This window comes from Penicillium hordei (assembly GCF_028827395.1).
Source record: "Penicillium hordei strain IBT 12815 chromosome Unknown utg000004l_segment0_segment0, whole genome shotgun sequence".
In the NCBI taxonomy this organism is placed as follows: Eukaryota; Fungi; Ascomycota; class Eurotiomycetes; order Eurotiales; family Aspergillaceae; genus Penicillium; species Penicillium hordei.
Window position 1 is genome coordinate 880,969 of NW_026623145.1, and position 20,111 is coordinate 901,079.

The following is a 20,111-nucleotide window of genomic DNA, read 5'->3' on the forward strand; positions in this document are numbered from 1 at the left end:
AGTCCCACCCGAAGGCGGTGAGAACATTGAGAAGGCGTCAGTCTAGAATAATGTACCATTAGTATACTCCCCCCTAGTCCTTAAACAGAAGACAAGGTTTTTTTATGGTCTAGTCATGAAATTGGCTTGTATTTTTCCCACAAAAGGCACTAATTTCTCAGCCCCTCTTCTCCTGAATGACTCCGCATCTGTTCCCTGTATCTTCAAGCCTTTGATATTACATTCTGGATCAATGACCTAATTTATACTAAATCGATATACGGTCTATTATGGCTACCAAAAATCATAATGATTACACGGTCGGGTGGATCTGTGCCTTACCACTGGAGATGGCAGCCGCGCAAGTGCTTCTTGATGAAGTCCATGAAGACTTGCCCGTGCAGCCGAATGACCATAATGCCTACACTCTTGGAAGCATTGGAAAACACAATGTCGTGATTGCATGCTTGCCATACGGTCAATATGGCATCGCATCTGCCACCACAGTTGCCGTGCAGTTATTATCTAGCTTCCGCTCTATTCGATTTGGTCTGATGGTCGGGATAGGAGGAGGGGTACCAAATGAAGAAGCAGATATTCGCCTGGGTGATGTCGTTGTCAGCAAGCCAACGAACACACATGGAGGAGTGGTGCAATTTGATCATGGCAAAGCGCTGAATGGCGGCCAGTTCCAGCGAACAGGAATGCTCAGCCATCCTCCTCAGATCCTCCTGACTGCTCTTTCTAAACTGCAAGCAAATCATATCACGGGCCGGGGCCGATTCGTGGATTTTATTGCCGAGATCGAACGCAAGGTACCCAAACAATCTTCCCCTTTGGCCCGCCCTACTCAGGAGGATCGTTTATATCGTGCCGATCACAATCATGTCAATCCAAGTTCTAAGACTTGTTATGACTGTGATGAGACCAAAACCGTTCCCCGGCCTTCGCGGGATTCAAACCAGCCTATGGTCCACTATGGCCTGATTGCATCTTCGAATCAAGTGGTGAAAGACAGTCAATTACGGGATCGGTTGGGTCGTGAATTAGATGCATATTGCGTGGAGATGGAAGCTGCGGGACTCATGAATAATTATCCGTGTCTGGTCATTCGTGGAATCTGCGATTATGCCGACTCGCATAAGAATAAAGAATGGCAGGGATATGCCGCGGCAGTGGCCGCAGCATATGCCAAAGAGCTCCTCTCGGTGACCCCGGTTATTCGTATTGATCAAACACGAACCGTGCGGGATACTCTATCCGACCATGGTATGTATATCCAATTCACAATATCGGTTCAAAGTATAATAATCTAATTCAGATGTTACCACTGCATCACCTTCGAAAGAGCTGTCGAGGCCGGTCACTCCGAGTACTTTCCAAACCAGTCCACCCGTGATGATCAATCAGAGTGAGCTGGGTGGAATTTATCTTGGCACGATCAGAGGCACAGAGATAATCCCGAGGCTAATCCAAGATCCTGCCTTTTGGAGGTCAGAGATCAATGCCCTGATAAGGCAGCTACTTTTAATACATCCCCAATGGTGGGTAGAGCGCCCGCAGCAGGCAGCGAAGACCTTGAATGATTTCTTCGCTCGTAACAGGCTCACCTTTCGAGTGAACATTCTTCAAAGAAGGACTGACCGTCCAGGCTACTCTGGACATGATCGTCAGTACCTCGATGCACTGTTCAATCATAATCTAGGCTGGTTAAATGGGTTCAGCGTGGTAGAAGGTGTTCCTGAGATTAATTTGGCTATACTCAACCTGTGGTCTATCCTTGAGTTTCTAGACAGAGGTTAAGGATGAATGTGTATTGTGGTCGAGGGTCATTCCAAAGATACGCTTGTAGATGAACTTTTGCAGTATCGTTATTGCTCTGGGGCTCATTGCCTCTGTCCTCAAGGTAGGTAGTCGAGGGAATTAACCATATAGTTCTGGATCCCTATGCCTCATACTCTTCTGAGCCAACCTTGGAAAGTTGTGACTATTCCCATGACTATGTCTGTAAGACCATGGAACGTACCAGAAAATGTGAACAGCATTTGACCCGGGCATGGCTCTATCATATTGTCATATATACGTAGTTACTACGTATATCAACACCCTTTTCTTTTATCTTCTTCCCTTTCTACTATCCTAACCCTCAGCAAACTTTTCAAAAACCATCTATATTAAGAATCATTACAACGATGGCTTGTTCCGACGAGAAATTTTCACCCAGCTTTTACATTTTGCTGGGTTCTTTGGTAACGATACTTGGTTATCTTCTCTTCGGTGCAGTTCGTTGCCTATACCGATACCGATATCCTCTCCCTCGTCCCAATTCAAGCAAGAGTGATGAACCTCCCCTAAAAGAAGATACCGGTAGTGCTCTTAGCACCAACAAAATATCTACTACTACAACACGATTTGGGCATTCAAAGTCCGATATGGATCGCGATATCGGATATAGCACATATGTCTAGAGCATGCGAAGCCTTTTGAGACCTCAAAAACTCCCCTGAACGCTACGAATAAGGTTATTTTTGCAGTCGAGCACGAGATATCACTGCAGTTATAACGACTTTCCGGTTCTTTGCCATGTCAAACCTTGTTTTTTTTTGCATTGTTCGTTTCTTCGCTTTTTTGAATTTTCTTCATGTGTATCTCTAGTTAGATATAAGGAAGTCTTCGGTACGGGTTAGCTTTTGTCGCCTTCATATATATCTAAAAAGACTGCAATCTAGAAAGATCATCTAAGACCAGGTCGGTGTGTGCTTACAGATAATGTCCTTAATATCGTCTTGGCCAAATATATCAGAGTATTCAAGTCTTACTCTTTACTTTTCTCTAAATTTAAAGGTACTTCTGGTTCTTTCCTTATTTGTACCCGGGAGGCTTGTAGCTCCCTTAATTGTAAATAGTAGTTGACTTGCTGAACCCTTTTAGGTTATTCATATCTTCACCAGCTCACCCGCCAATAGTCTTCCCCTTTTCTCCTTTCTCCCAATTCATCATGGATCAAAACCCCTCCACAGCTTTCCCCATATCCCTCCTAAAAACAATATGCCTCATCGGTTCTCTCTCTTGGCTGCAGCTGCTCTACGCAGCCTCCTACCTCATACGACCATTCTGGAACACAAGGCGCGAGTTTCCACCCTTCAACATGGCCATCAGTGTTACGGAAACAAGCATTACCAACACCATCCTCGGCCCTGTCCCACTCTCAGCCTATACTTCCGCAACAGCAACAGAGCGCCAGTGGTACCTTTCGTCAGGCAATGATACCCTGAACCACGATAACAGCATCCGCACCACCAACTTGCCAGCCACCTCAACCTGGCCACAGCAGGGACATCAAGACTCGGGTTCTTCATCAGAGCAAGAAAGTCCCACGCCACAGCCAGATACCGAACATCAACGAGAAAGTTCCCCCATCTACGAAACCATGCGCAAGTTCCGATCCAGCACACGAGGCAGCTTCTCAAAGATTGCCAGCTCTGCAAAAGCCATCTTCCAACAACCGCTGACCGTTGTCTCACGGTCTCTGGACGGTTCGCCTTCCGACGAGGAACGTGCCGAGCCAAGCCTGGTTCCGGTTTCAGTACGCACTTCACAGCCTCACTTCGTCCAGAACATGCCTTTCCCCGTGTCCATGTCTGCACCAGCGCGTGTAGCAGATCACTTCAGTGACCCTGGTCCGTCGACTGGAATTAAGGCGCAGCAGCCTGTCTCACTTGGGGCGGCCGTTAATGCGGCGGAGGATTCCGAGACGGTGCAGATGAATCGCGCGCGCAAGTATCACTCTGTTGAGAGTTATCCCGGGAAATTTCCTGTTAGTGATGCGTTGGATTATAGCTCGCTTGCTACTGCTTATGCTGTTAGAGGGAGGGGGACTACCTCTGTTCGACCTTTCTCGGATTACTAGGGCTAACCTTTGGGGATCGGGTATTATTCCGATTGGGGTTTGAAGACGATATCATGACGATTGTGATTGTTGTTTGACGTGTTCTTTTTGGTTTTTTTTCTCGGGACAGGGCGAGGCAGTGTTGTGCTTGGGATTCTACTCTTCACTATATTCATTACCAAAGATCAGATCCGTCATTCTTGTCATTAAATCTCATCTTGCCTTCCATTCTTTCACAGGCTCTCACGATAATCGCGCTACTACCTACTGGTGTTCCTGGGAGCCTATCTTCGAACATCCAATTGGTCGACTCAACCGGTCTTTCAATTTGTGTGAGGGACTGAACATCCTATCATCTCTACGCGATATCATCTACTCTTTCCTTGACGATACCCCGAACTTTCTATCAGTAGCACTAAGACCAAACCCTAATGAAGGGGATAGAAAACTGATGTTGATGAAAAGCGCTCTCAATTTTCCAAAGCCGATGTCTATTTGATAATACACCAGTCTATCCAAGCCAATAACGCCAACAAATGCTAACGAAAAACGAACCAAGCCATTCTATCCCTTTATTTTTTTATTTCTCAGTCTGCCACCCCTCCCATCTTTCAAAGTCCCCCGTATCCAAATCAAATAGATCCAACATACGCCCCACACTCTGATTAACCAAGTCATCCACCGATGCAGCCCGAATATAGTACGCCGGCACAGGTGGAAAGATAATCGCACCAGCACGGGAAACCTCCAACATATTCCGCAAATGAATATCACTAAGCGGCGTTTCCCTCGCAACAAGCACAAGCTTCCGTCTCTCTTTCAACATGACATCCGCAGTACGCGAGATCAAATCATCGCAGAATCCACTGTGAATAGCAGCGAGTGTCTTCATACTGCATGGAACAACGATCATGCCATCAGCTTTGAAAGAGCCGCTAGCAATCGGCGCAGCCATGTCGTTGATGTTGTGGACATGATCTGCCAGTGCTCTGACATTCGATGGGTGGTAGTCTGTTTCGTATTTGATGGTTGCCTCGGCCCATTTGCTCATGACGAGGTGTGTTTCGATGTTTAGGCGACGGAGGGCGATGAGAGCTTTTATTCCGAGGATTGCGCCTGTTGCGCCGGTCATGGCGACTACGATGCGTCTGCGGCCGGCTTGTTGAGGAACATGGTGATTGATGGTTGGCATTGCCGGCTTGGTTAGGCTGTCTTCGGGAGAATGGCGGCTGAATGATGGGGTGTATGTTCCGGAGAGAAGAGAAAGCGTTGATTGGAGGTTTGTTGGGTGTGTTGTTTTGGTCTTGTTGAGTGAGGGTTTGGTTGGTATACCGTGAAGCTGTCAAGACTGGTGTGATGAATGAACTGGGCCTGACAAACCTGGCCTGTTTTATATTAATATGTGGCGAAATGCCGATTATCTAGGTCTCACAGTTTTCTTGCTAGAATTTATCGCGTGGTCCGAGATACAGGAGAGATTTTGGTGACCCGAATGGAGCACTCCGAGGCCCCGATGCCGAGATCCGAAGGTTGCGTGGATCACCGTCCCGTGGATCACCGTCCATGGGTGACACAATGGCCCCTATTTGATAAAAGAAATCTGCGTAAAACCTGAGCTGGGTGCGTTACGGTGTGCTGTGTCAAAGTGTAATTGATTGAAGTCTCTGGCTGACCATTACGACCGCACACGGGTATCAGGTTTGGGCTTTTCACAGGAATCCATTTTCCTGTGTATAATCAAACATCGGAACTATCATATGTTAGCTTTTAATTGTCGGAATTAGGAAAACTGTGCTTACTGTTCATGATCGAGTCTAGATACGTGACGGGTGATACGTCGAATGGATCGGGCATGTCCATGTACCCAACGGGCCTGTTCAGGTATGAGCATTCATCTTCATCATAGATAGGAGACTTACCCAGGGCCAAATTGCGGCACATTAGTGGCCATTCCCGCCCAGTTCTCCGTCTCGGTAGTGCCCGTCTCCTGCTCTCGTTCCAAGGCACTTCGTAAGGTTACCAAGGCTCGGATGTGACGATCTGACAACCACTGATTGTCACTTTCGGAAAAGGAAAGACCGTCATCGTTGGTTCTTGAATTAGAGGATGAGAAGACGTCGATAACTTTTTGTTGAAGATTGCGACATTCGGGGTCATGGCGTGTCTCTTCCCAGATGCAGAGAAGGAGGGTTGAACTCAACACTGTATGCACCATTGACCAGCTCCGCAACGGAACAATACTCAGAGCCTGGAAATCAAGAAATGCCTTGGAGGCATCGATCAAACTCCCTTTGGCACGAGCCCGAAGAATACCAGCGTGGGGGAGAAAAGGCTGTTGGGTGGATTGCTTCATTGCCGGTCTGCAGAAGACGGATACACAGAAGGAGGTGTGCATTTTGAGAGCTAAATACTCGAGATGCTGTTGTAGTGTTGTGCAATTTCCTCGTGATCGAAGATATGGCAGGCCGCATTGGTGAATGTCATCCAGCCGCTGCAGCCCTTCTAGTGCTCGATCAAGTTCAGCGACGCTGAGGGTTTCCGGCCGCATAATATCCAGACTGATACGACAGAGCAAATGCATTACTTCTGCGAATGACAAGTCTTGTCTCTCGAAAAACGAGCTGGCGAGGGACCATCCCGTCACAGAGACAATAGGCGGTCGGTCATAGCAAAGGCACAGTAAACTATCCTGCCAGACAATTGTTGACCTGTTGGAATTTAGCTGTGATGCGAGCAGATATGCCTATAGTAGTTTGATGCTCATACCAAAGAGTTCTGGCCTTCATTCTCACCTGCTCGGGCCAGTGAACAGTACTTTTTTCGGTGTGTAGGCCCATGGTCTGAGCTAGTCGGATCGTCGTACCCAGTAACGCCCAGGCGGCATCGGACTGTCCCATATTCTGCAACGTATTCCCCAAGATAAGCAGCGCTTGTATAATATCCAGTGATGGCCGAAACAGGAAATTGGCTAAGCGGAGCGCATGAAATGATCGACGGGCTGAATGTCGTTAGCCAAGTTTGATGAGCGTGCAGTCAGGCTTACCAAAGTCAGTTGACAATTCAAGTCGTTCGAGATATTCAGTATCGGAGTAATGTGCCCCTGCTGCTAATGTTGCCAGTAAAAGGCTGACATGGCCAATTGACTTGTTGGTCGCCCAACGATCAGTGATCTTCTCCGGGTCGTGTAATTCACCAGATGCGTGGGCATTGAGAAAGGTGCACAAGTCGGATTCAAAGCGGTCTATGTCAGCGAGTATTGGATTGAATGGATATGCCGTGACACGATAGAAGTGGAAGAATCTAACAGGTTAGCCGTATTCCTTTCTAGTTGATTGCAACCTACTTCAAGACCTCGGATCTCTGGGGCATTACAGTCAACAGTGCCTTCCACCTCTCAAGCGGCGTCTTCGAGTCCATGAAAGGATAATTGTTGAATGTATTCCGCAGACCAAGAACAGATCCGACTTCACGGGCCACCGATTCATTGGCGTCCGATGCTCGCAGGCGCAGGATCGAAACGACCGAATTATCACCAGAATAGACATAATCCTTCGAGCTATCATCAGGTCGTGCCGGTTCATTGCTTGTTACAGCCGGTGATATGGGCGAAACCGAGCGTGCGACACTATGACGAGTTGATCTCCGCCTCGAATGCGAAAGGGCGTATGCACAGATCTCGGGGTGTTTTCGCTTCTGACAGGTATGACATGGTTGAACTCCATCACATTTAACCTTCCGCTTTCTACATGGGTAACATGCATGGGCCTCTCGCTCTCGACTCTTGAGGTGTAGCACCCGGTCTGCTTCGCCTTGGCTGATAGCACTCATACTGCCGAGGACTCCGAGGTACCGGGATTAACAGGGGTTATTACCTTGGCCAAAAGGCTGTACCGGTTGAAATTTCGGAGCTCTCTCAATATAAAAACGTGCATCCGAGCTCGATCCTGGGTGATATGGGCTATGCTGTTGAGACTGAGCGATGTAGGCCTTGCCAAAACGATCGGACAGGATCGCGAATCGGCTCTTGGCGGGTACCCACCTGGCATTCGGGTATTACGGCAGTAAGCACGACTTCGCCAGTATCAAATTCAAACGTCAAATTCAAGTATCCGATTATAGACCACAGGTATATAATTTATGCAGAGAATTGGTGCGATGATGATGTATTAAATTGTATAAAATACATAATTGCTTATACCATACAGGCGTAATAGCGGTAATTTATACACAAATTACCCCAACTTTACTGTATATATTACCAAGACACAAGACGAACGTCCAACAAATTCCAATATCTACCTAAATATTTATTTAAAATCACAAAGTACTGTACAAACTTGATTTACTCCTCCCGGAATCCCATCTTCGTCCAGTTGGCCAAAACCTTCTGCTTGACCTCCTCAGGGTACGAGCTCTCAAAATCGGCGGCCTCCCAATCTTTCCCGGTAGTATACTCACAGGGGAGCAGAGCATCAGAAACAACCTTTCCGCCCTGCACTGGTGATCCATTTCCATGCGACATGTATGGAATAAGGGGGAACCCGCGCACATCCTCGAAGAAGGTCTCGTCGAGGTTAGGACGGCAGCGAGTCGAGAAAGCCCACATAACATCTTTGCCATTGTAGACATCAATGTCATCGCCGCAAAGCACCAGCCGGTGGATGGTATAGCCGGCCTTGCAGTTAAACACCAGGTCGCCGACCTTCTTGGAGAACTCTTTCGGGGTGGTCTCCATCTCTCGCAGCTTTGCGGTGTCGATTCTCAGAGCGACCCAGGTCACTTGGGACTCAAATGGCGCGAAGGCGTCAGTTACCGGGAGTCCGGCTTGTTGGCAGATCTTGCGAATCTCGGCAGCGGCCAGTGAGCCGATCATGGTATGCTAATACTTGTTAGTAGGGAAATGAAAGATAGGGGTGGTATGACCTACAGTCTCATCGGTTAGTCGACCGCAAGACGACATGGGCATGATGGCATTGTTGCGGTATGTGATACGGTTGACCTTGTACTTGGGCCACAGGTGGGTATCTCCAGGGAAGACATAGCCGTGCATCTCACCGAAGGGACCCTCGGGGCCCTTGTCCGTGATAGAAAGGGTACCTTCGAAAACAATCTCGGAGGTGGCAGGCACGTAGAGATCATTGGTATCGCACTTGACCAGATCCAAAGCGGACCCAGTCATGGCACCGACATATCCAGCCTCGGTCACACCGTCGGGGATGGGCATGCTCGAGGCCATGATGGCGGCAGGGGGAACACCGAATGCCAGAGCCCACGGGACGTCGCGGCCTTCCTTCTTCCACACCTGGTGGATCTGCCAGATGTGCTGGGGCTCAATGACCAGACCAGTCAGGTGCTTATCGTCGGAAACCATAGCGCGGGCAATAGACCAGTTAGTCCAGGACCCATCGGGGGACCGAACAATGTGCATTCCGTAGGTCTGGATGTACTTTCCTCCATCCGCCTTGTGGATCATGGGCGCAGGAAGCTTAGTCAGATCAATCTGGCTTCCTTCGAGGAAGTTCTCTTTGCAAGGACCGGTAGACACAATTTTAGGTGGGATTGGGGCCATGGTGCTGGCCGAGAGCATCTTGTCGAGGATATCGCGCATAGATGCGGTCGGCGGCAAGGCTAAGTGTCGTGCAAGTCGACCATAGCGATCCTTTGGGGATTTCCTGAGAGATGCAGGAGCACCCAGGATGCGGAAAAGACCATTTTCAGCACCAATGAGGTTGTTGAAGAGAGGGGCCTTGTCGTCTGTTTCACAAACAAGACGAGTGATGGCGGCCGCTTCGAGGTTGGGGTCGACCGGGGTGTTAATCTCAACTAGATCATTGTCGGCCTTCAAGGCCTCGACAAATGACCGGAAGCAGAGGTGGGGCTCAATGTTGGTCATTATCAATCTGTCTTTGCAGATGGAGATTGTGTAGTTATGTGTTGGGTGGAGTTGGACTTTTGAATCAGAGCAGTCCTTGACAATCCAGCCAGTTTAAATACCCCCGGGAGAGTCTTCATGATGGCTGTCTCGGCTCGCCACACAACAAATCCAAGTAAGACAGGCCGATTCATCCACAAGAGTTCTGGAGATGCTGCATGTACACTTCGGCACTTCGGATAGTGTGGAGGGCCCACTCCGAGCCTCCGAGCTACCGAGCTACCGGACGTCGATCCATGGAACTCGAGCTCGTTCTGCATGTGTACATACCCAAGGGAACTCCATACTCGGAATCGTATGTCAAAGTCATAGTCATAATACGGATGGATAATTGCCGCTAGGGTCGGCTTTTGCCCTAAAAGGAAGCCTATATGGTGTCGGCACTTCGATCGGCAGCGGGGGATACTTAAATAAGAGGGGTCGGCTCCCAGAAAGCACAGAAACAGAACAAGGCGCATCATGTTCTACCAGCCCGGAGTGACAGAGCACAGTCTTCCCCACGACCCGTTCAAAGTGAGGCTCCAAGATAGACAATGAACGGCATAGCTAACGCTGACAGGCGTGCGTGGTACCTCGTCCGATCGGATGGATCTCCACCCAGAACAAAGAGGGCCAAGCCAATTTGGCACCTTACTCCCAATTCAACAATCTCACATTCGACCCGCCGTACGTGATGTTCTCTTCTAACCAGACCGTGAACGGCACGCGTAAGGATACGGTGGTCAATGCAGAGCAAACCGGACGCTTTGTCTGGAATCTGGCGACATGGGACCTCCGCGAGGCCGTCAACATCTCGGCGGAGCAAGTACCCTATGGGGTAGACGAGTTTGAGCGTGCCAAGGTGACTAAAGAGCCGGCCACGCTGATAGATGTCCCTATGGTGCTGGAGTCGCCGGTGAAATTCGAGTGCGAATACCATTCTACCGTGCGGCTACCGGGGAACCCTCCGATGGGCACCGTGGACGTGGTGATCGGTCGGGTGATTGCTGTGCATATCAAGGACGAGGTGCTGACGGATGGAATCCTGGACATCAAGAAAACGAAGCCGATCGCGCGCTGTGGGTACTATCAGTACACGGTGGTGACGGAGACGTTCGACATGGTGATCCCAGGCATGTCGGAGGATGTCTTATACGGGTTAGAGGGGAGTGCGAAGCGCAATCGCGAAGCCAACTCACTGGATACGTGATTAGCGGAATCTTCAATAGTCAATTGAACAAGTATTAATTAAAATTAGAACGATTCCAGGATTATAACTAATAGAAATCTAACTATATAGTCATATATAGTATAGTATAATGATATATAAATCAATCCATAGGGGCAGAGGATGTTCGGATGTAGAGAAAAAGTATAGCAAATGAATGATTGTGATCGATTTTAATATCCTTTTGTGCGCAATTTGAGTGACATATAGTCTCTTCTATAATTTACTATAGTTGTGCTGTGATAGCGATAATTTCTACTAGTCAATTTGGATATTTTGCATATAAATTATGCTAATTCATGGGCCGAATGGGACAGGCGTTCAAAATTTGTCCCACAGGGTCTCCTATGCCCAAGACTAATTAATGCTGTCTCTTCAATTTCAATCAGCTATCTTTCAAGCATATTTCCACTATACCCAGTGCTAAGGTTAGCGGTGTTATGACCTTCAGCACATGCAGCCCAGGATGTGCGGGCTGAACCAAAGCCCGAAGCTGTTCCTTCGTTCGTTCTTGGCCATTGAAGATGCTCAACATGGTCATGTCAGAGGATCTGAACAAAGATTACCGTAGTCAGCACATGAAAAGCTTCCCCATGGAAACATTCACCCCCCCCCCCCCCGTTTGCTTTCCCTTTATAACACTTACCTCGTCAGTTGCTCGATTGCAGGCGCAGCAGTGCCCGGCTCGGGCATAATCTGCTCATTGAGAATAATTCTGTCCCCAGGCTTAAGGGCGGCGGCAACCGCCCGCAGAATATGGCTGGCGTATTTATCGCTCCACTCAAAGAGGTCGTATGGTTGGAAGCGCACGCGGTTCTGTACTTCTACCGGGAGCATCGCTTCGCCCCGGCGGCAGACGGGTTCGTAATCCTGCACGATGAAATGGAGTTTGGGATAGCGCTGAGCAAGCCGAATGCTGATGTGGCCTACAGAGCCGGCGACCTAATAGATATAGAATTATTAGCAAGTTCTGCGAACGTATTACAGAAGGAAGACCTGGAGAAAGGCTTGGGCTTTCCTTACATCCACGACGACTGCTTCCCGTCTTCTCCCAGTCAAATCCCTCATAGACTGCATCCATGTTTGTCAGTTCAGTGGAGGAGACAAATTTCATCATCTTGTTGAAGCGCTTTGCGCCTCCTTGTTGCGGTCGATGTAGTCGTAGAAATTATCGGCTGTGTCACGGGCGTAGTTAACGGCCCCTTCGCTGGACTCCTGGCTGGGGCCCCATTTGACCAGGGTGTTGGTGAGATAGTAGCTGTAGCTAAGTAGCTCACCGAAAGTGAAGTCCACTAGCGAGGCAAGACCTTCGTGAGCAACCATTTGATGGGACAGGCGTGTGTGGGCTACGCGGCAAACGGTTATTTTCTCGAGCAACCCGGTCTATTCGACCATCAACTGTTCAACATCTCCCCCTGGGAGGCACTACAAATGGACCCCAACCAGCTTCTTCTGCTCGCCGTCACCTACGAAGCCCTACAACGGACCGGGCCCTCCCATTTGAAATGGTAATGTAAGCGACCCGGGCCAAATATGCGGAGGAGACTGGGGATATAGTAGATGTCAATACCGTGGCTAGCAGTCACATCCCGCCAATCGTCGGTCGTCTGGCCAATGAATGTAGCTATACGGCTGCCGCGGGTGGATAGAGCGTCTTCGGCGGAGTATCCTTCGTACAGTGTCAATTCAGCTTGTGCGTCCAGTTTGTCGGCAATCAGTCTAGCCTGTGAAGCACTTATCGCGGGGAAGTGCGATACTACGCTAGCTAGGGGCGCTGAAACTCTTGCGTCTCCGACGATGTTTGCGGGGTTGAAGAAGGGTGGATTCCTATCTCCAACGGGTCCATGTCAGCCCTTTCAACAGAACGCGGACGGCTATTGTCGCGCTGAAGGGGTGGGCATTCTCGTGTTGAAACGGCTGGAGGATGCGGTGTATGACAATAACAATATCCAGGCAGTCATTCGAGGCCAGGGAGGGACCCATAGTGCTCATGCCACCTCTATCACGCACCCGAGTCCAGATGCGCAGCAACGTCTTTTCCGCAAGACACTGCACCAAGGTGGGATCGGCCCCGCTAGTATTGGCTATGTTGAGATGCATGGGACCGGTACGCAAGCTGGCGATTTCGCAGAAGTGACGGCCGTTGGAAATACATTTGGTGAAAGAAAGACAGGTAACATACCTCTGATTATTGGAGCAATGAAGGCCAATGTTGGCCATGCTGGAGCGGTTGGTCCCCCCCACCCTCATATCATGATGCCATGCTAAACAGATCTTCGCATCCATAGACTGCAGGAGTGACTTCGATCATCAAATCCATTATGATTTTGAAAACCGGAATAATACCGCCGCAGCCAGGCATGCCGTTCACTTTCAATCCTCACCTTTCCCAGGTTCAAAGCTCGGGGGTTCTCGTAGCAGATGGTAAAGCCTGCTTACAGAAACTGACTCAAACCAGCGAGTCTCGGAGACTCATGGTGAATAATTAGCCGTCCTGGCACCGAACACTGAGTTCGACTCCATCGGCGTGGACTCTATCCTCGACATCACCACCATCGATCGCTTCAACGAGCTGACTAACCTGCACCTCGGAGCATCTTTCCTCGCGGAAGCAAAGAACATTGCCGGTATGAAGGTGGCGTTCCAGAACTGGAGCCAAGCAACAGTAATTCCAAGCGAACAGGAAGAGACACTCGCACGTAGCCCCTCCAGCAGCTGTAACACTTCGCCGGCTTCAACGGCCGATAGCAATCTAGATGGTACAACGAGTGATACCAGTCAACATGCCGCCGCTGTGGACATCGCCACGGCAGACCCTACAGAGACGCCGATGCATCATCAGCCTGTCAGGACAAGGCAGCCTCTGTCAAGTCTGTCGGCAGCTGACCAGCCCAAAAGCAAGGCCATCCGCAGGGCGAATCATGTTACTCTTATGTCTCCGCCAGCTATAAGTACGATTTCCTTCTACGAAAGCAAGGTTCTGGTCCCAAGTAACACCAGCAATTTCCACCATATCCCACCAAGCCGCATCCCAACCGACGTTGATCGGGGCTGTTTCGCGCACGACTCGCTTGACGAGTCCGGCCACGAAGGACAAGGAGTTCGACGTTGGCGCCGATCCGGCAACGATTCACTGTGCAAGTTCAAGGATATCAGAGGACGAAGGGTCTGTAAGCCGTGCCACGCACCACAGAGGGAGCGAGGCAGAGGGGAAGAATATAGAAGTCGGGGCAGGGGTTTGAGGCAGATCACATGCTGGGCACGCTCGATGTTGGGCCTTCGTTGCTGATTCACATGCTGCATTCTTCCAGGCGTCCAACAGGACCAGCTTGCCAATCAGGCTGGCCACATCCCTGCTAAACAGTATCCCTATGGCAAGGGCAGTTAGAAATGTATTCTTCCCAGTCTTTGGAACACATAGTTGAAAGCCCTCAGGCTTGCCTCAGGTTATTTCTGAATATATGATTATTTCGTACTGAGAAAGTTAAAAAGGAAGTGAATACCATTTATTGAGGAAGAAGTCATGGCTACTATTTACAATTGAGGAAGCTACAAGTACTCGGGTTGTAACAGGAAAAGAGCCACCTGGGCAGAAGTTCCCTTCCAATGTTACATGAGGCTTTGTTGGTATAACCTTGACAACTACAAAAGGTAACACAAAGACGCAAAAGATAATTCCACTCTTCGAAATCGGAATAGATTATGTCTTCCTCTGCACCACTATCTACACCACAACACAAAAGCTACAAAGAGGCTTAAACCCCTGCACGCTCACCAGATGCACGAGAGCAACTGCATGCCCGAAGGCAAGACCATGGGGAAAAAAAAAAAAAAAAAAAAAAAGGCACAAGAAAGTTAACTTAGAAAAGGTCATGGAGGCGAAGAGAAGACATAACTTCCCGCTCATCCTTTGGACCATTAACATAAAACATGAAAGGGCAGGAATATTGTAAACATTTAAACACGCGCACACACATTGCTCATAGATTTGGGGATAAAGGAACTGAAACCAGAGTCCCGATGAACGGTCATGACTGTCGTAAGGAGAATATGAAGAAAAGATAAAAGCGCTAGATGGAAACGGAGATTGAAAATATCAACCCAGGGGTATCACAATGCAAGTCTCAATATTGCTCGTCTTCATAGTCGATTTGCGCGGGACTGCCTCGGTAGTGGGTTCGGTTGATATTGCCCGGGCTGTAGGGGCCGGCGGATGTAAGAGGACGCGGGCCAGTCGGCTTGCGTGTGGGGGGAGAGCGGATGGCAGAGCTCTGAAGAGGGTGAAAATTAGAATTTGCTCGATTGAAACGGTAAGGAGGCAGGCTCTGGGATACATACTCTGGAAACAGCACGGTCGCCGCTGTAAGCTGGTTCCTCGTCATCGGCCACTTTGGGTGGACGCTCGGGAATGAGAGGACCCGCGTCCTTGACCTTAGGAGGACGGGGTGGACCCGGTGTACGGGTTGCGCGGGAGCTGGTCTCCGAGTAGCCTGCATCGGAGATCGGGGACAGACGCGTGGCACCGCTGACACCGCTGTTGCGGTTTTGGGGAGGGTTAGCCGCAGACAGGCTAGGGTTGGATTCCCACTGGTCTGAGCCAGCGGGAGAAACTGGACCTCCGTAGATCTGGGCCTCGGTTTCGAGGCGGGACTGGTAACGTCCGGTTGGGCCTTGTCGAGGCTGGGGGTGCTGCAGCTCGAGACTCCCACGGTGGCCACGGTACTTGGGCGCCTCAGACACCTGGGAAGGAACTAATGGCGAAGGGGGTCTGTTCTCATCTTGCTCGTCGGCCAAGGTATAAGTGGATCGAATTCTGTCGTCTCCCTGGGGATCATAATATTTGTAGGCGCCATGGGGTGCGAGATCAGACCCAGATCGAGACTCATCTGAGGTCGGACGTTCTTTGCGGGAGGGTTGGATGCTGTTGCGAATGCCATCGCCCATGGAGGTGGCCGTGGACTTAGACCAGCGGGAGATCTTCGGGAAAATGGACGAGCTGCTGGACTTGTGCTTGCGGGCCTTGGGGGTTGTCTCGGTGCTGCGAGCTGATGTGGCCACTGGCTTACGTGGAGGCGTATTAAGGGGCAATGAACCAGACCGCTCGTGATGGGGCGCATCACGGACAGGGAGATGTGATGTCAGGAACTGGTCACTATCGTCAAGCTCAAGGTCTTCGTCAACTTCGTGGACGGTGCTGACTCGTTGGTCCGAATCTCTGCGTTGTCCATTGGCCGGGCGAGAAGAGCTGGACCCGTAGGGAGAGCGGCTCGTCTCGACAGGTGCTCCGTTTGGACCGGGAGTCTCGTACCCACTTGGCTCCATGCTTCCCACTCTGGTGGCACTGTGAGGGCTGAAGCCATCTTGTCCGGATCGCAGGGCCTCAACCTCGCCAAGCAACTGCTCGAGCATGCCTTCAATCTTGGTCAAATCGCTGCCCGACTTGAGGCTCAATCCCTTCAGCGCACGCTTAAAGATACTCTTCCGTTTGTCTTCCTCGTCAGCCGTGTTCAGCTGCCGATTCCGAGGAGCGCTGGGGGGCAATGGCCGGGGACCACCAAGCGCCCTGTGGGTCCGCTCATGTCCCCTGTCGCTAGTGTCCATGATGAGATCATCTTGGTCGGCGATGAATCTCTTCATCTGCTCGAAGGAGGTGCGCATCTCAGCAGCACTTCGAACCAAAGTAACCAGAATTTCAGTATCTCTAGCATTCCGCTGGGCATCCCGAACAGTCAAATGATCCATGAGAGCCACAATATCCTGAGACTGAATTCTCTCGATACCTCGGCCGGTGGCACTGTCGTAGAGTGGTGAACCAACACCGTGAGAGTAGCCGCTGAAGTGGCGTTCATTGCCAGAGGTAAAAGGATCATCTGCTCCAGCAGAACTATCGAAACTACCCATTCCAGCGGCATCCGCACCTGCAAGTCCTCGACTAGCTTGCTTCGGGGTCCCGATGCTGGGAGACATGGGGTTGGCAGCCGAAACATAACCTTCATCCTTAGCACCAGGAGGGGTACCAAACAATGGCCGGGGTTGGTTCTCGCCAGAGTAATTCTCACCAGAGTAATTCTCACCAGAGTAATTCTCACCAGAGTAATTCTCGCCAGAGTGATTCTCGCCAGAGTGATTCTCGCCAGAGTGGGCAGAGTAGTCATCGCCACCGAAGATATTCTGAGCAGTTTGGTAGTATTCCGCATCAAGCCCTATCTGCTGCTCAGCATTGAGGCCCTTAGATCCACCGATCTGGGTATCGTAGTAGTGATCTGCCGGCGGAGACTTTGAATCGTATCCCCAGTGATCTGCCTGAGCGACACCACCAATGGGGCCCTGTATAATGGACGGATTGGTGTTGATTTCAGACTCCGATTCTTGGCTTTCAGCATCTGGGTGAGGACTCTGCATTTCACGCGGGGCATTGTTAGCCATCATAGCAGAGTCGTCTATGTCCTCGAAGGACTGGGTAACGCTCTGAGGGGGGGATGTAGCACCCATACGGCGAGGGAAAGAGGTCTCATCGGCATTGAAAGCATCCTGGCGTTGCTTCAAGGGGCTTCCGCGGTAGACTTCGCTTCCTACCTTTTCAGGGCTTCGGCTGCGTGGTCGTTGAGCCATATCGGTTTGCGAGCGGTTCGTGGATGAGATCTGAGATTCAAGGACAGAGGGATCCATCAAGGAAGCGACTGCAGATTCGACGGCGATTGGGTGCATAAATTGAGGGTTAGCAGCAACGCCAGTAGCCACATGGTGGCCTTCTTTGACTTTATCCATGAAGTCAACATCGCTGTCTCCAGAGCGCCTGCTCTCCTCGTCATAGCCATAGAATCCATTGTCTTGGGAGCCCTGGAGCGAATGTTCGTATCCGAGCCCAGGTGATTCCTGGCTGTGCTGTTTGAAAATTCCACTCTGGCTGTGTGAACTGGTGCCCTGGCGGGTGGATCTCGCGAGGTTTGTACTGGGGGCGGATGACAGAGTGTCAATGGAGAGTCGAGGCTCAACCTCATGATTTCTGTCAACTTGCTGCTCGCCGTGAGCCGAGTAATTGTCGTAGTGAGTCTGGGTATGATCACTCGCAATACTCTGAATGGGGCTCAGCCCGCGGCCAGTGGTCTCATTGTGGTAGTCATCTTGCGTTTGCGTTTCGTTATGTCCGGGGTGAGCGGCGTCAAGGAGATTGGCTGCGGCTGCAGCTGCAATTGCCCAGTTACCACCGTCAGTTCCAGGAGATTGGCTCTGGTGATGTAGGTCACGCTCCGAAGCACTGTGCACCGAGATATTATGGTGCGACTGATTGCCATGGCGCATTCCGAGCTCATAACGCGAGTCGACGGAATTTCTAGTTGGGGTGCGAGAAGCTGGCGACATGGCCTGCCTCGGTGACCCGCGAGCAACGTCGAAGTAGGAGGGCTGTTTTTCGGGAGTGGGACTTGCCGTTCGCTCTGAGAGCAACGAGTTTCTGGTTAACTCGGAGTCGATCTCGCTGTGCATTGGCATTGGCGCAACATTGTGCTTCTGGAAAACAAGTTCGGTTTCGTTGTAGTTCATACTCTCAGTGCTCTTGCGTGAGCCACTTTTCCGGGAGCCACTGTTTCGGCGGCGCTCCTTTCTGCCGAGACTAGAGTTGGAGTCGTGATGCTTCAGAGAAGCCGCTGTGAGAGCAGAGCCGACTCGGGCAGCAGCATGAGCGTCGCGAAGACCCTTGCTCCTCTGCCTGCGGATCTTGTCTTGTTCGGTGTAGTCGGGTCGATTGGCCCATCTCACCGCCATATCGGAGCTCTCACTGCTTTTACTTGATTTGCGCTCTGTGTTTCGTGGAGCCGTCTCGGGAGAAAGAACAATGCCTTCGTCTTTGCTATCCTTGTTCAGAACAACTTTGGGCTTCATGACATCCGGCGCACTAGCGTGCTTGGAGAGACGTCGGCCTAGCTCATCTCTGGAGCTCGTGCCAGATGAATAAGATGTAGCCATGTCCCGGTCGAATTTGCTCTTGTTGGTCATGACCTTTTGGTCCTTCTTAAGCTCCTTTAGCTCCGGTAGGATCAATCTCCTGATAGCATCTTCAACCGTCTCGAGTAATTTGGGGTTATTAATAGAGGTCTTGGATGCACCGGAGCGAATCGAGTACTGATCGGACTTGTGGTTTGAAGAGACTGCAGATGTGCTGAGAAGACTAGATTCAGGACTGGTGATATCCTCTTCCGCATACTTGTGCTTTCGGCGACGGGATGGCTTTGTGTCGGCTTCGAGGTAATCCTTGCCGCCCCTGCTCTTTTGTTTGCCGCTTGAAGCTTCTTGCGGCGATTCGGTGAGCTTTTCTGCCACACGATGCGCAATTCGTTCATGACTCAAACTGCGACTTCTTTGTCGGTGAGGGGTCTTGAGCAATCCCTCATCTTCAGGGGGCGAACCACGCTCCATACTCTGGCTACGTTTTCGCCTGGGACCCGCCGACGAAGCGTTGATCATGCTGTCCGGCGGCATGGACGAAACCTCCGATGACATGGGCAGGTATCGGGTGTCTTGCGAGAGGGAAGACATCTCGCTCTCCTGTCCGCGGTTCACAAATTCGATCTCTACCGGCTCGCGACGTGATGAATGATGACCGTCTTCCTCAGCTGAATTCGACGCAAGGCTGTGGTCATCCGTTGCGACCGAGTCCAATTGCTTTTGCTTTGAGGATGGTGATGGTAAGGATATCCGGTGGGTGTATGAGGGTTTGCGGCTACCGCTTCCGCTTGATTCGGTGATTTGCAAGTGGTCTTTTCTGTCCCTGGACTTTCTCGCCGACGATGGTGTAACACGTACTCGCACGCTGGGACGAGAGACAATGCCGCTTGAACCTTTGCCGCCCTCGAAATACTCGATGAGTAATGAGGTGTGAGAATCGTGTTGAGCTCGAGACAATTTCTCTTCGCGGTCCCGCTGTCGCCGAGTGGAGACAGTTATGGGGCTACCGTCGTCTGGGATAGAGTACGACGTTTTGTCTGTGCGGCGAGAAATGTCAGTTGCCAGATCTGTGCCCGTTGCGCTATCCCCCGTATCGATGATGGATTCTGTGGGGGCGGGAAGAATCGGTCTGCGGGTGTTGACCCCCATGATGGTGAGGC

At 50.7% G+C, this 20,111-nt stretch overlaps 10 protein-coding genes across 10 annotated transcripts; 4 read left to right on the top strand and 6 right to left on the bottom strand.

The window, feature by feature from the left end:
* Positions 1 to 269: 269 nt before the first annotated feature.
* On the top strand, positions 270 to 1,782 carry N7537_007605 (Nucleoside phosphorylase; the record flags this gene model as incomplete). The annotated part of the gene is made up of 2 exons (XM_056898660.1): positions 270 to 1,248; positions 1,301 to 1,782. 2 exons carry the CDS (start codon positions 270 to 272, stop codon positions 1,780 to 1,782), a joined length of 1,461 nt encoding a protein of 486 aa, XP_056750736.1.
* Positions 1,783 to 2,977: 1,195 nt separating this feature from the next.
* On the top strand, positions 2,978 to 3,889 carry N7537_007606 (uncharacterized protein; the record flags this gene model as incomplete). Its single annotated transcript, XM_056898661.1, has 1 exon — positions 2,978 to 3,889. One exon carries the CDS (start codon positions 2,978 to 2,980, stop codon positions 3,887 to 3,889), a length of 912 nt encoding a protein of 303 aa, XP_056750737.1.
* Positions 3,890 to 4,448: 559 nt separating this feature from the next.
* Positions 4,449 to 5,060, bottom strand: N7537_007607 (UbiX family flavin prenyltransferase; the record flags this gene model as incomplete). Its single annotated transcript, XM_056898662.1, has 1 exon — positions 4,449 to 5,060. One exon carries the CDS (start codon positions 5,058 to 5,060, stop codon positions 4,449 to 4,451), a length of 612 nt encoding a protein of 203 aa, XP_056750738.1.
* A 517-nt stretch (positions 5,061 to 5,577) lies between these two features.
* N7537_007608 (uncharacterized protein) lies at positions 5,578 to 7,696 on the bottom strand (the record flags this gene model as incomplete). Its single annotated transcript, XM_056898663.1, has 6 exons — positions 5,578 to 5,618; positions 5,668 to 5,741; positions 5,788 to 6,576; positions 6,635 to 6,866; positions 6,912 to 7,168; positions 7,212 to 7,696. 6 exons carry the CDS (start codon positions 7,694 to 7,696, stop codon positions 5,578 to 5,580), a joined length of 1,878 nt encoding a protein of 625 aa, XP_056750739.1.
* A 514-nt stretch (positions 7,697 to 8,210) lies between these two features.
* Positions 8,211 to 9,761, bottom strand: N7537_007609 (UbiD family decarboxylase; the record flags this gene model as incomplete). Its single annotated transcript, XM_056898664.1, has 2 exons — positions 8,211 to 8,747; positions 8,796 to 9,761. 2 exons carry the CDS (start codon positions 9,759 to 9,761, stop codon positions 8,211 to 8,213), a joined length of 1,503 nt encoding a protein of 500 aa, XP_056750740.1.
* Positions 9,762 to 10,259: 498 nt separating this feature from the next.
* On the top strand, positions 10,260 to 10,989 carry N7537_007610 (flavin reductase family protein; the record flags this gene model as incomplete). Its single annotated transcript, XM_056898665.1, has 2 exons — positions 10,260 to 10,313; positions 10,360 to 10,989. 2 exons carry the CDS (start codon positions 10,260 to 10,262, stop codon positions 10,987 to 10,989), a joined length of 684 nt encoding a protein of 227 aa, XP_056750741.1.
* Positions 10,990 to 11,392: 403 nt separating this feature from the next.
* On the bottom strand, positions 11,393 to 12,088 carry N7537_007611 (S-adenosyl-L-methionine-dependent methyltransferase; the record flags this gene model as incomplete). The annotated part of the gene is made up of 3 exons (XM_056898666.1): positions 11,393 to 11,558; positions 11,654 to 11,949; positions 11,993 to 12,088. The coding sequence occupies 3 exons, from the start codon at positions 12,086 to 12,088 to the stop codon at positions 11,393 to 11,395; spliced, it is 558 nt and encodes a 185-aa protein (XP_056750742.1).
* A 32-nt stretch (positions 12,089 to 12,120) lies between these two features.
* Positions 12,121 to 12,330, bottom strand: N7537_007612 (uncharacterized protein; the record flags this gene model as incomplete). The annotated part of the gene is made up of 1 exon (XM_056898667.1): positions 12,121 to 12,330. The coding sequence occupies one exon, from the start codon at positions 12,328 to 12,330 to the stop codon at positions 12,121 to 12,123; it is 210 nt and encodes a 69-aa protein (XP_056750743.1).
* A 3-nt stretch (positions 12,331 to 12,333) lies between these two features.
* Positions 12,334 to 14,395, top strand: N7537_007613 (beta-ketoacyl [acyl carrier protein] synthase domain-containing protein; the record flags this gene model as incomplete). Its single annotated transcript, XM_056898668.1, has 5 exons — positions 12,334 to 12,515; positions 12,777 to 13,236; positions 13,296 to 13,431; positions 13,497 to 14,177; positions 14,319 to 14,395. The coding sequence occupies 5 exons, from the start codon at positions 12,334 to 12,336 to the stop codon at positions 14,393 to 14,395; spliced, it is 1,536 nt and encodes a 511-aa protein (XP_056750744.1).
* A 736-nt stretch (positions 14,396 to 15,131) lies between these two features.
* Positions 15,132 to 20,100, bottom strand: N7537_007614 (uncharacterized protein; the record flags this gene model as incomplete). Its single annotated transcript, XM_056898669.1, has 2 exons — positions 15,132 to 15,278; positions 15,346 to 20,100. The coding sequence occupies 2 exons, from the start codon at positions 20,098 to 20,100 to the stop codon at positions 15,132 to 15,134; spliced, it is 4,902 nt and encodes a 1,633-aa protein (XP_056750745.1).
* Between the last annotated feature and the right edge of the window lie 11 nt (positions 20,101 to 20,111).